This window comes from Pelophylax lessonae, assembly GCF_965119305.1.
Source record: "Pelophylax lessonae genome assembly, chromosome: 10".
In the NCBI taxonomy this organism is placed as follows: domain Eukaryota; kingdom Metazoa; phylum Chordata; class Amphibia; order Anura; family Ranidae; genus Pelophylax; species Pelophylax lessonae.
This window is the reverse complement of record NC_138777.1, coordinates 19,588,140-19,601,347: the sequence shown is the minus strand read 5'-3', so window position 1 is coordinate 19,601,347 and position 13,208 is coordinate 19,588,140. Positions and strand designations below refer to the sequence as shown.

The following is a 13,208-nucleotide window of genomic DNA, read 5'->3' as shown; positions in this document are numbered from 1 at the left end:
AGTGGTTTCATAATTATCTATCAGCTGTGGCAGCTGCAGGGCTCTAATGAGGAAATCTGCTGGGCCTGCATCCCTTTAGACGTGTTCCTATTGGGAGAATCTCACCAATAATGACATTTTTGTTGCAGGGGATGCCAGAAACCTGACTTGTATATTAGTGCAGACTTCTGGGAAAATTGGTGAGCCAATCACACAAGCAGGAAATGATGTTTCTGGGGGTGTGGTCAGTATATATTCTGTGTACAGAACAGCTCCAGGCGGCCATATTGAATTGTATTTTCAGAAAATTACAACAGCTGCAGATTGAAATGGAAAGGGAATTTTTAATAACATTAAATTACAATATGATTTGTGCCTCAATTTACGCTATATTGTTTTTTCTATATTCGCTATTTTTTTCCCCCCCACGAAAGTGGAGTTACCCTTTCTGGCATCCCCTGCAACAAAAATTTCATTTTTGGTGAGATACTCCCAATAGGAACACGTCTAAAGGGATGCAGGCCCAGCAGCTTTCCTCATTAGTGCTCTGCAGGAATTCCATAGGAATGCATTGATGTCCATTTTTCATCCGTCACCGGTCAGCTCTAGCGGGGGCACGCACATGCCCATTGGCCACAGGAGGAGCCAATCAGCGGGTCCGGCGGGGACGATGGCCGCCGGGCACCCACAATTGCTCCCCCGTGGAGACAGAATGGTTGTAAACACAGCAGTCTGCTGTTCTGTCAGTAATGAACACAGGGATTCTGTGTTCCTCTTATTTAAAAGTTATTTAGTGTTCATGCAGCAAGCTCATCCCCACACAGTTAGAAAGCACCCCCTAGGGACACATTTAACCCTTTGATCATCCCTGGTGTTAACCCCTTCCCTGCCAGTGTCATTATTACAGTAACAGTGCATTTTTTTAGCACTGATTACTGTAGTAATGTCACTGGTCCCCCCAAAAGTTTAAAAAATGTCAGTTAGGGGTCCGATCTGTCTGCCGAATTGTTGCAATCCTGCTAAAAATCGCAGATCGCCACCATTACTAGTAAAGAAAATAAATAAATAAATACTTAAAAATTACATGATTCCTCTAGTTTGTAGGCGCGATAACTTTTGTGCAAACCAATCAATATACACTTATTGGGATTTTTTTTTTACAAAAAATATGTAGCAGAATGCATATTGGCCAAAAATGATGAAAAAAGTTGATTTAATTTTTTTTTTTATTTTTTATTGGTAATGTTATATAGCAGAAAGTAAAAAATATTGTTTTTTTTTTCTTCTTCAGATCTGTTGTTTTTTTGTTTATAGCGCAAAAAATAAAAATCGCACAGGTGATCAAATACCACCAAAAGAAAGCTCTGTTTGTGGGGAAAAAAGGACATCAATTTTAATTGTGTACAGCGTCGCACAACCGTGCAGTTGTCCGTTAAAGTAATGCAGTGCCGTATTGCAAAAAAATGGCCTGGTCATTAGGGGGGTAAATCCTTCCGATCCAGAAGTGGTTAATTGAACAAGCTGAAGTTAAGACTTGATTGGCTACCTCGCACAGCTGCACCAGATGTTGCATTCCCCAGTTTTAGTAAATCAACCCAGATGTATTGTTTAACCAGTTGCTGACCGCCTACAGTATATTTACTGCGGCAGTCTGGCTCCTACAGGCAAAGCGACGTAGGTATACGTCGCTCGCCTGAGGGCCGCTAAGGGGCAAGTGCGCGCCGGCGGCGGCGCGCTCCTGCTCCCGATCGTCAGCGGGGAAGCTGATGCACCTGTCAGGTGGCTCCGATTGCCGCCTGACACCCGAAATCGCTCCCCATTGAGAGAGAAAAACGGTCAGCTGTTATAAACACAGCCAACCGTCCTTCTCCCTGGAATGATCACAGAGCTCATGTGATCCTGCTATGTAGGATCGCATGTCTCTGTCATCATTTCACAAGCCCAACCCCCACACAGTTAGAATAACTCCCATAGGGTCACATTTCACCCCTTGATCACCTATACTGTTAACCCCTTCCCTGCCAGTGTCATTATTACAGTAACAGTGCATATGTTTAGCACTGATTACTGTAGTAATGTCACTGGTACCCCCAAAAGTATAAAAAATGTCAGTTAGGGGTCCGATCTGCCCTTCCGCAATGTCGCAGTCCCACAAAAAATCGCAGATTGCCGCCATTACTAGTAAAAAAAAAAAAACATTAAAAATTACATAAATCTTTCCCGTAGTTAGTAGATGCGATAACTTTTGCGCAAACCAATCAAAATATGCTTATTGCGATTTTTTTTTTTTTTACAAAAATATGTAGCAGAAAACAAATTGGCCTAAAAGGTTAAAAAATGTATATATATATATATATATTTTTTGAGAATGTTATATAGCAGAATAGGAAAAATATTGCTTTTTTTCAGAATTGTCGCTCTTTTTTTGTTTATAGCGCAAAAAATAAGTGGTTCACTGAGGTGATCAAATACCACCAAAAGAAAGCTCTATTTGTGAGGAAAAAAAGGACATCAATTTTATTTGGGGTACAGCATTGCATAACCGCTCAATTGTCAGTTAAAGTAACGCAGTGCCAAATCGCAAAATAGGGCCTGGGAGGGGGCAAATCCTTCCGGTCTTAGTTGTTAATGTATTTTTTATGTATTCAAACCCTGGTCTAGTTATTTTATCTTTATTTTTATTTTTATTTTTTTACACACACTTTTTTGTTTACAAATTTCTTCTCTAACAAGAAGAAAAAGATACAATGTATTATATAATGTATCCTGTATGTATACAATGTATTATATAATGTATTTTGTATGTGATACAATAGGGTTGATTTACTACAGAATGCACAAACTGTTGTAGCTCTGCATGGTAGCCAATTGGGCGTGCAAAATTATTCAGCCCCCTTAAGTTAATACTTTGTAGCGCCACCTTTTGCGTCGATTACAGCTGTAAGTCGCTTGGGGTATGTCTCTATCAGTTTTACACATCGAGAGACTGAAATTTTTGCCCATTCCTCCTTGCAAAACAGCTCAAGCTCAGTGAGGTTGGATGGAGAGCGTTTGTGAACAGCAGTTTTCAGTTCTTTCCACAGATTCTCGATTGGATTCAGGTCTGGACTTTGACTTGGCCATTCTAACACCTGGATATGTTTATTTGTGAACCATTCCATTGTAGATTTTGCTTTATGTTTTGGATCATTGTCTTGTTGGAAGACAAATCTCCGTCCCAGTCTCAGGTCTTTTGCAGACTCCATCAGGTTTTCTTCCAGAATGGTCCTGTATTTGGCTCCATCCATCTTCCCATCAATTTGAACCATCTTCCCTGTCCTTGCTGAAGAAAAGCAGGCCCAAACCATGATGCTGCCACCACCATGTTTGACAGTGGGGATGGTGTGTTCAGGGTGATGAGCTGTGTTGCTTTTACACCAAACATAACGTTTTGCATTGTTGCCAAAAAGTTCAATTTTGGTTTCATCTGACCAGAGCACCTTCTTCCACATGTTTGGTGTCTCCCAGGTGGCTTGTGGCAAACTTTAAACGACACTTTTTATGGATATCTTTAAGAAATGGCTTTCTTCTTGCCACTCTTCCATAAAGGCCAGATTTGTGCAGTATAAGACTGATTAAAATTCATAAAAGGCAGCGCTAGCAGGTAAAAAACAACAATCCGTGTATACAATAATGGATAAAGTGCACAATGTGTTCAAGATTCATCCAAAATAAAGTACATAAGTGAAGTACAATTTAAATGTCCATAAAACAATCAAACATGTATTGGTGCAAAAAATGAATAAAGTGCAGTCCAAAAAGATGGTTCCCTCAGAGGAACTAAGGTGCTGAAAAGCGCTTAAATAGTCCACAAAAAGTGCCCAAGTGCTCTCAGGAAGAAGGCCCCCTATGGGGATGCACTCACCAAATGGAGAGAAAAAGGACACATTAAGCTCACACAGTATCCCCTGGACAGATGGATGGATCCTGCACAACCTCTTTAGGATGCCTTTAGCTTACTCCTTTCCACTTAATCAGGTCCATATATTGTAAAGGAGAGAAGGAGCCATAATAGTGAAGCCCGTAGGTGTTGTATTAAAGATATTAAACAAAATGCTACTCACAAGCGTAAAGTTTTTAAGAGCATGGATTACATCTGCAACTGTATCCTCCACTTCCGCGTACGCTGCCGGCGTGCGTTCCCACGGTGGTTAACAGGAAATGATGTCATGCGATGTTCCGCTGCCCGGAAGTGCGTCGACGCGTTTCGCCCTCCTTAATGGGCGCTATCAAAGACATCACTTCCGGTAAGGTGGCTTTCATTTATACTCCCCTGGCTTTGCTAACGACCAATCACAGGAGGAGGGGTGGAGTACAATTTGGGCTGTTGCCTTCCTGTTGTCAATCCTAAACTGATCGTGTCCCCACGGAGGTTAATATGACCATATTGTAACTTTTGTAAATTTTCTAGTTTTATACGACTGATTGTTGTCCTATGGACAGAGTCTCCCACCTCAGCTGTAGATCTCTGCAGTTCATCCAGAGTGATCATGGGCCTCTTGGCTGCATCTCTGATCAGTCTTCTCCTTGTATGAGCTGAAAGTTTAGAGGGACGGCCAGGTCTTCGTAGATTTGCAGTGGTCTGATACTCCTTCCATTTCAATATTATCGCTTGCACAGTGCTCCTTGAGATGTTTAAAGCTTGGGAAATCTTTTTGTATCCAAATCTGGATTTAAACTTCTCCACAACAGTATCTCGGACCTGCCTGGTGTGTTCCTTGTTCTTCATGATGCTCTCTGCGCTTTAAACGGACCTCTGAGACTATCACAGTACAGGTGCATTTATACGGAGACTTGATTACACACAGGTAGATTCTGTTTATCATCATTAGTCATTTAGGTCAACATTGGATCATTCAGAGATCCTCACTGAACTTCTGGAGAGAGTTTGCTGCACTGAAAGTAAAGGGGCTGAATAATTTTGCACGCCCAATTTTTCAGTTTTTTATTTGTTAACAAAGTTTGAAATATCCAATAAATTTCGTTCCACTTCATGATTGTGTCCCACTTGTTGTTGATTCTTCACAAAAAATTACATTTTTATATCTTTATGTTTGAAGCCTGAAATGTGGCAAAAGGTCGCAAAGTTCAAGCTGGCAGAATACTTTCGCAAAGCACTGTATATACTGGAATTTCTATTTATTTATTTACTGGTAAAGGTGGCAATCAGCGACTTATAGCAGGACTGGGATATTGCAGCGGACAATCGGACAAAACTGACACTTTTTGGGAACTAGTGACATTAATACAGTGATCAGTGCTGAAAATATGCACTGTCACTGTAGTAATAACACTGGCTGGGAAGAAGGTGAACATCTAGGGTGGTCAAAGGGTTAAATGTGGGCCTAGCCAGTGTTTTACTGTACTATGTGTGCTGCTTTCACTCAGGAAAATTATGGATTTTTCCCCTGCTTTGCGAGGAAAGAAATTCCATAACTTCCTCGCTGACAGGACAGAGCTCTGGCTTGTTTGCATTGGCAGGGGTCTGTCCTGTGTGTCTTCCCAATGATCGGTGGGTACCGGCGGTCATCCATTGGTCAGCCCCTGCTGATCAGCATCTGCTATGTATAATCATGGCACAGCCGCCTACCTGGAAGTGCTGGATCACGTACCTAGCACGTGATCCGGCACAGCAGAGCTGCCTTGCCACCGTACATCTCTGTGATACAGTCAGCAAGCAGGTAATGTATCTTGTATGTAATACCATGTATTATATATTGTTTCTTGTATTATATAATGTATCTTGTATGTAATACCATGTATTATATTATGTATCTTGTATGTGATACCATGTATTATATAATGTATCTTGTATTATATAATGTATCTTGTGTGTAATACCATGTATTATATTATGAATCTTGTATTATTTAATCTATCTTGTATGTGACATCATGTGTTACATAATGTATCTTGTATTATATAATGTATCTTGTATGTGATACCATGTATTATATAATGTATCTTGTATGTGATATCATGTATTATACAATGTCTCTTGTATTATATAATGTATTATATAATGTATCTTGTATGTGATATCATGTATTTTATAATGTATCTTGTATGTAATGCCATGTTATTATATATAAATGTGGTAGTAGCGCGCTACCACCTATTGGTAAAGATGAGGAAATTACAGGGTACAGCTGCTGCAATTACCAAATGGGTTCCCACATCTGCAAACAATCAATAATAAAATGTGTGATCACGCTGCCTTTTTTACTTTGATTTAGAGGCAGCACAATCACACATTTTAATATTCATGTATTAATATAATGTATCTTGTATGTAATACCATGTATTATATTATATCAGGTTCACTCACATGTGTAAGCGTGAATTCTCTGACAATACAGTCAGCGGAGGGATTTTCTTTAACATAAGTTACCAGCACGCTGCCAAATAGTCTGGATTCTGTTGAGGGCCAATACATTTCACTAGATGCCTAAAATAAAAAACAAAAGTAAATTCACCGAACATATTGAAATATCTACTTCAGTTTCCTGTTTCTTTTCCTTTTTTTTTTTTTTTTTAGTTGGCCATATCTCATTTATTATAATTACGGTTGCCTTTTCACTATGTCTTAGGTTCTTTTTCTTTTTTTTGCATAAATGTTTTATAAAAAATTTAAAGGAGTTGTAAAGTCAGGAAGGTTTTTTATCCTAATGAATGCATTAAGGTAAAAAGTAGGGATCGACCGATTATCGGCAAAGCCGATATATCGGGGGCCGATATGCACTTTCCCCGATATATCGGAATTGGCCCCGGAGGTTACCGATATTGCCAATATTTGGGGAAAGTTGTTGTACCAGAGTGATGCCTGCAGCTAGAGGCATCACCCGGTACCGGCGTCCATAGCCGACGGTCGGCTGTCTTGTAATGACAACCAATGCGGCTGAGAAGTCGCTCGGCTGTCATAACAAGGAGCGGGAGGGGATGTCACCCCCCTCCCGCCGCTTTCCGCGGCTCGCCCCGGGTCTCCCGTCCCACCGCCTTCGGCTCTGATCGAGTCTCCATGCAAAAACCCGGAAGTGATGTCATGACATCTCTTCCGAGTACTGGCGCCAGATTAAAAAAATTGACAGCATTCAAAACAGCCAAACTTGGGAGTAGTGCTACAAGTGTCAGTAAGAAAGGTGTATGACGCGGCTCAACCAACCCGATCCATGTTAGGTGTAAATAGCGGCTTCAGCAAGTGTCTGCTCCACTGACCTCGCCCACTGACGCATTTTGTTCCGTCCATCAGGGCTTAGTCATTGAAGTTTAACCATTGATTGAAATGTAAAAGGTGGACAATTCAGAATCAGAACGTTACTGCTTCTAAAAGAGGTTTTAAAAATGGGTCAATCTGAAGTAAGGGACATACCATTATGCAGTAATTATACATCCCAGTGAGTGGACTTTACTCCTTCCAAAATTCCTAAGTAAAAGTTCTCTTGAGTAAAACTTGATTTAAATTGAATACAGTACCGGTGCATCTTCTTCACCGCTAGAGAACATGATGATGGTGGTTACATGCTGCTCCCAAATCATTTGCCAGAAGTCATTGACTGTTTCCTGTAAAGGACTCTGTGCAGCAATAAACTCCTTCTTAAACTTCTGTCCCTGAAACAGAACAATAGAATACAAATATAGCTCAGCTGGAAACATCATAAAGTATATACAACATATAAAGTATTTGTGGTAAAACATAGGTAATTGTGAACGTCATACTGTTTATCACATTAATGCCTGAACGTGAACCTCTAAGGCATCAGTAAATGTGTTTTACTAAATGCAAGCAGTGTAAGTACCCACCTTTGACCACTTGCCGCCCGCCACAAGTACATATCCTGCGGCGGTCAGCCCTGTGCAGGCAAAGTGACGTATGGGCACGTCACTCGCCTGTGAGCCAATAGGGGGCGAGCGCGCGCCGCCGGAGGCGCGCTCCCGCCCCCGCACGTTCACTGACACCTCAGCGCGAGTGACCGGTGGTTTCGATGTCCGCCGGTCACTCGCGATCGTCAGTTACAGAGGGAGAAAGGCAGGCGGCTAATGTAAACAAAGCCGCCTGTCAATCTCCCCTGTGTAACAGCAAAGATCATACGATCCTGCTATGTAGGATCGTAGATCTCTGCTGTTACATGAAAAGCCACATCCAATCACAGTTAGAAGCACGCCCCTAGGGACACACTTAGCCACTGCATCACTAATAAAGTTAACCCCTTCCCTGCCAGTGTCATTTTTACAGTAACAGTGCATATGTATAGCACTGATTACTGTAGTAATGTCACTGGTAGCCCCAAAAGTGTCAAAAATGTCAGTCAAGGGTCCGATCTGTCCGCCGCAATGTTGCAGTCCCGCAAAAAAAAAATCGCAGATCGCCGCCATTACTCGTTAAATAAAAAAAAACAACAAAAATTACAAAAATCTTTCCCTTAGTTAGTAAACGCAATAAATTTTGCGCAAACCAATCAAAATACGCTTATTGCAATTTTTTATACCAAACATATGTAGTAGAAAACAAATTGGCCAAAAATGTTAAAAAATTTTGATTTTTACATTTTTTTGGGGGAATTTCATATAAAAAAAATGTGAAAAATATTATTTTTGCAAAATTGTCGCTATTTTTTTGTTTATAGCGCATGATCAAAAAATCGCACAGGTGATCAAATACCACCAAAAGAAAGCTCTGCTTGTGGGAAAAAAAGGACGTCAAATTCGTTTAGGTACAGCGTCGCACGACCGCGCAATTGTCCTTTAAAGTCACGCAGTGCCGAATCGCAAAATAGGGCCTGGTCAAGAAGGGGGTAAAATCTTCCGGGGTTTAAGTGGTTAAGTTGCAGTCCCCTGAACAGCAGAGTTCAGAATGGGAGAGAGCGAAGCAACACAAGAACCCCCATTGTTAGTGCTGCAGTGCTCATGTACTAACAAGAAGCATGCTGCCTGGAGGAGAGCGGAATAACAGAGAGATGAGCTCATCAATCTGCTGCTTTTTCCTTCACTGTCCAATCTTGGGCTGTGGAGGGAGAAGACCTACAAGTCTCATCTAACCACAAAGAAAGGAAAATCTGGTCACCTGTTCTGCCAGGTAGTGCTGTGTGGGGAGGCAAAACAATGTAAATCTCAGGCTTGGATGGTCAGAAATACTGCACAAATCCTTTGAGAGGTAAACCATGTATATCAGGGGCGGCCCGTCCATTGGGGGCGCAGGGGCGCCGCCCCCCTATCCATGCGTCTGGCCCCCTAATCTACATGCAGGGCGCTGGACGCATGGATTCCAATGAGGGTTTTTTTTTTAGAGCCAGATTTATTATATGCAAAAAAGGGTGGGCTCCGGGCGCAGAGCACTGCATCCTGAGCCCACCCAGTTGTGTGACAATAGCGACTGAACATTCACTATTGCCACACGGATTCTCCTCCTGGCCAATCAGGAAGCAGATCCTGAGACCCGTTTCCCGATTCGCCGAAAGGAGAAGCCATGCTATTGGCCAAGGAGGAGGAAGGGGGAGGAGATGCAGGGGAAGCCCACAGAGGAGACTGAGGGTGAAGCTGCTGCCCCGCCTGCCCAGGGTGAGTGAGTCGGCGACCGGGGGGGGGGGTTTAGGTGGTGTGGGCTGGAGCTCGTGTGGTCCAGGGAGGGGGTATGGTGTTATCTGTCTGCTGCCCCCCCGGCCCATGGAGCACCAGCCGCCACTGCTGATCACATTTTTGAACGAATGCATGACATACTGTACACTGAGTACTTTTAATCTTTCTTTGATGTTTTATCTAATTTTTTATTATTCTGTATACAGATTTATTACACTAGGTTTCTTAAAAAGTCCCGCTTCTTTTCCTAAATTGAAGATTGGTATCAGGGAACGAATTTCCTTTCTCCTCTTTTTCGCTATTCCAATTTTGGGATGTGGGTACCCTAATTTGTTAATATTCTTTGATTGGCTCTCACATATACCATTGAATTAAAAAAACTTTGGCCAACACTGTGTTAGCCCATACCGGGAAGAAAGGAATGTGGCATCCAGCCGAGCAGGCCAGCTCGGCAAGCTGACACACCGGGAGTATGTTTTATGTGGATTTGTTAGTGATTATGTAGAATACCTAAAAAGTCCCATCCACACCTATTTTCCTGTTGTTTAGATCTTGGATGTTGGCATTAATGGGATGGGTGAAAACACTGGGGAAGTTATATTGGTTCCCAAAACTAAACTCCATATTCCAGATAAGGTCTTCCATAATATACTAGAAAAAGTGTTTTAATTGCTTGCTATGTCTGCTTTGGAGCGATTTCCCATCAAGCCCTGTTCTGCATGATAACTGTAAAATAGACAAAAATTGAAGGAGGAAGACCTTGCATAAATATTCAGACAGTTATAAAGAGTTGACAGAGAGTCTAAAACCCTTCCACAATTTGTCCAAAGGTAAAAATAAAACAGTTGAGCTTCAACGGCATAAAATGATTCTGTCATGATGTAGCTATGTTGAGAATTTAGGTTACTTACAGGAATATAGCTGGCGTTGATGTAACCATTGGAAGAATTTCCATTCTTTGACAGTTTGACAAGAGAATTATCATCTGGAATATATATAAAATAATTCTAAATTTATTGTGCATTTCTTGTAGTAAATAACTAACTAGGTAAAAATAAAGTTTTGTTATTGATAGGATTACAGGTACATCTTATTTGCATCTTATTATATAAGATATGGTCTAAAAGGGAAGTACCACCTAAAAATAAAGGTAATATCATTGGTTTTGGAGCATTGGGTCAGGGCTGACCCAAGACATTGTGCTGCCTGTGTCCAAGAATAAAATCCTGCCCCCAACCCCCAGGAAACTAATCAGGCCCACCAAAGGGCCCCCACATCCATTATTTTATATCATGATAATTACAACTAAAATTAAATTTATCAGGAAGTCAGGTTTACATGCAACAGCACATTGTCCATATATAAAATTTGTAAGGGGCTGCATTGTGGGGGAGGGGTTAAGGGTTTTTATTTGTGGGGAGGGGGTTAAGGGGCTGCTTTGTGGGGTATAGGGACAAAAAACAGTACATCTTATTTGCGTCTTAGTATATAAGATACGGTCTAAAAGGGAAGTGCCACCTAAAAATAAGTGCAATATCATTGGTTTTGGAGCATTGGGTCAGGGCTGGCCCAAGACATTGTGCTGCCGCCTGGGTCCAAGAATAAAATCCTGCCCCCAACCCACAGGAAACAAATCAGGCCCACCAAAATGCCCCCACATCCATTATTTTATATCATGACAATTAAAACTATAATTACAATTATCAGGAAGTCAGATTTACTGTACATGCAACAGCACCTTGTCTATATGGAAAATTTGTAAGGGGCTGCATTGTGGGGGGGTTAAGGGTTTTTTTTTGTGGGGGGGGGGGGTTAAGGGGCTGCTTTGTGGGGTATAGGGACAAAAAACAAACAGTAAAAACAAAAATAGTAGTAACTTTATTAAATATAAAATGTTGAAAATATTATATATACTGTTATCTTCTTCCATAGCTTACCACCGGACCGGTCTACCAAACACCCACTGTCACTCCTATGTCTGCCGTAGCCACAGCCCCTAGAAGATCCAGCCTGCCCTTGCTGTCGGGGATTTATTGTCGCTGGTGAAGTATAAGTACTGACAGTTTGGATACTTGGGTGGAATTAAGTTTTACACTCAACTGCTTTACACTACATTCAAACTCAGTAAAAAAGGGGGATTTCTTGACACTGGTGGAGGGAGTAATTGTTGCTCCTAGAGGATTTTTTGCTACTGCTGAGGATTAGTTGTTGCTGGTGGGGGGGAATATTTGTCACTGCCAGGGATTCATTGCTGCTGCCATGGGGTTTATTGTCGCGGGGGGGGGGGGGGGGGAGGATTTATTGTCGCTGCTGGGGATTCTTTGCTGCTTCCATGGTATTTATTGTTGCTGGTGGGAGGATGTAGGGTTTTTGCTGGGGGATCTGTTCTTTTAAAGAGGGTGGTGCTTGGAGGTGGGTAGGGGTGGAGACGAGGCGTTGCTGGCATGTGGGTAGGGGTTGAAGACAAGGGTGACTAGGTGGTTTGGTGGGGGGGTTGGGTTAGTACTTGCACCCAGGTTGGGTTAGTACTTGCACCTAGACTCAAAGACAAAAAGCCCAGTGGAAAAGTATTATTATTTTTAACTGCACTACCCTACCCTGCAATATTAAGATGATGTATGGGCAAAGCTATGCATCACAATGATGTAATTTAGAAACGTAACTATTAGTACGACTTTTTAAATTTGGAGCCCCCAAAACCTAGACAAAAAGCAGTCAGTTGGTTAAGTGTTATGGCATGTACATTTTTACTCACATGGAAAAACAGCCTCTGGATGGTTCTTGGTGGCATTTTTTGGATGTGTAGATATAGATCGGGACTGTAGAGCTCCGACGCACTGCAAAGCCTAAATAAGAAAGAATTCCATACATTTTAGTGAACCAAGACAAAAAATTGTTTTTCCCAATACTCAAGCCCTGAGTGCCAAAAGCTGTTTCGAAGCTCAGGGGTTAGTCATGCCCATGATGAAAATGGACAACCTGAACACCTGAACACTTACATTGTTATCATTGTGTCTTTGGAGGCATAGCCTCCTGAGAAGGAGGGGGGTTGGAGGGCAGGGGCAGATTGGCAACTTTTGGTCCAGGTGGCAACTACAAACCAGAGGCCCATGGTGCAGCGACTCAGCCCCCCTCCTACTCTCCCTCTTCCTGTGCTCCCCTTGACCCCCATTCCAGGCTGAAGCCCTGCTCCAGGTACTCTCTACTCACTGGCTGAATCTGGCCAGGGGGTGGTTGGGGGGAGCTGGGACAGCTCGGTTGGGGCTTGCTGGGGGGGGGAGGAGAGTCTCCAGTGGGGAATGGAACCGGCCTCTGCTCAGACACAGTTTACACCATCCATGCTGGGGGAGGGAGGCCTGCACTTTGTCCTTGTGTTCAACCTGCACTCAGTAGGTCAGCGGTGGGGACATTTTACTTTTCTTCACCAGGAATCCTTTAGGCATGTCTGTGACAGAAGTGGTGCAGCCTTTTTACGGGGCATCAGAGCGGCCCAGGGGGCAATTGCCCCCCTGTCCCCTGGTCAAGTCCTCCCCTGGTTGGGGGGCTAAGCATTGGGGCACTAAAGCTGCCTGTCTTTGGTCACATAAATAATGCCGGATACTCCTTATACTGGATAA

General features: G+C 42.5%; 1 protein-coding gene across 1 annotated transcript in view; it reads right to left on the bottom strand.

Annotated features, from left to right (window-relative positions):
- The window catches only part of LOC309565580 (receptor-type tyrosine-protein phosphatase eta-like), a gene marked incomplete at both ends in the record, with an annotated part of 125,960 nt that overhangs the window by 17,648 nt on the left and 95,104 nt on the right, over positions 1–13,208 (bottom strand). The window contains 4 exons of the mRNA XM_082270534.1: positions 6,347–6,466; positions 7,492–7,626; positions 10,503–10,576; positions 12,347–12,437. Of these exons, the coding sequence (XP_082126660.1) occupies positions 6,347–6,466; positions 7,492–7,626; positions 10,503–10,576; positions 12,347–12,437 (420 nt within the window). The remainder of the gene's footprint in view (positions 1–6,346; positions 6,467–7,491; positions 7,627–10,502; positions 10,577–12,346; positions 12,438–13,208) is intronic.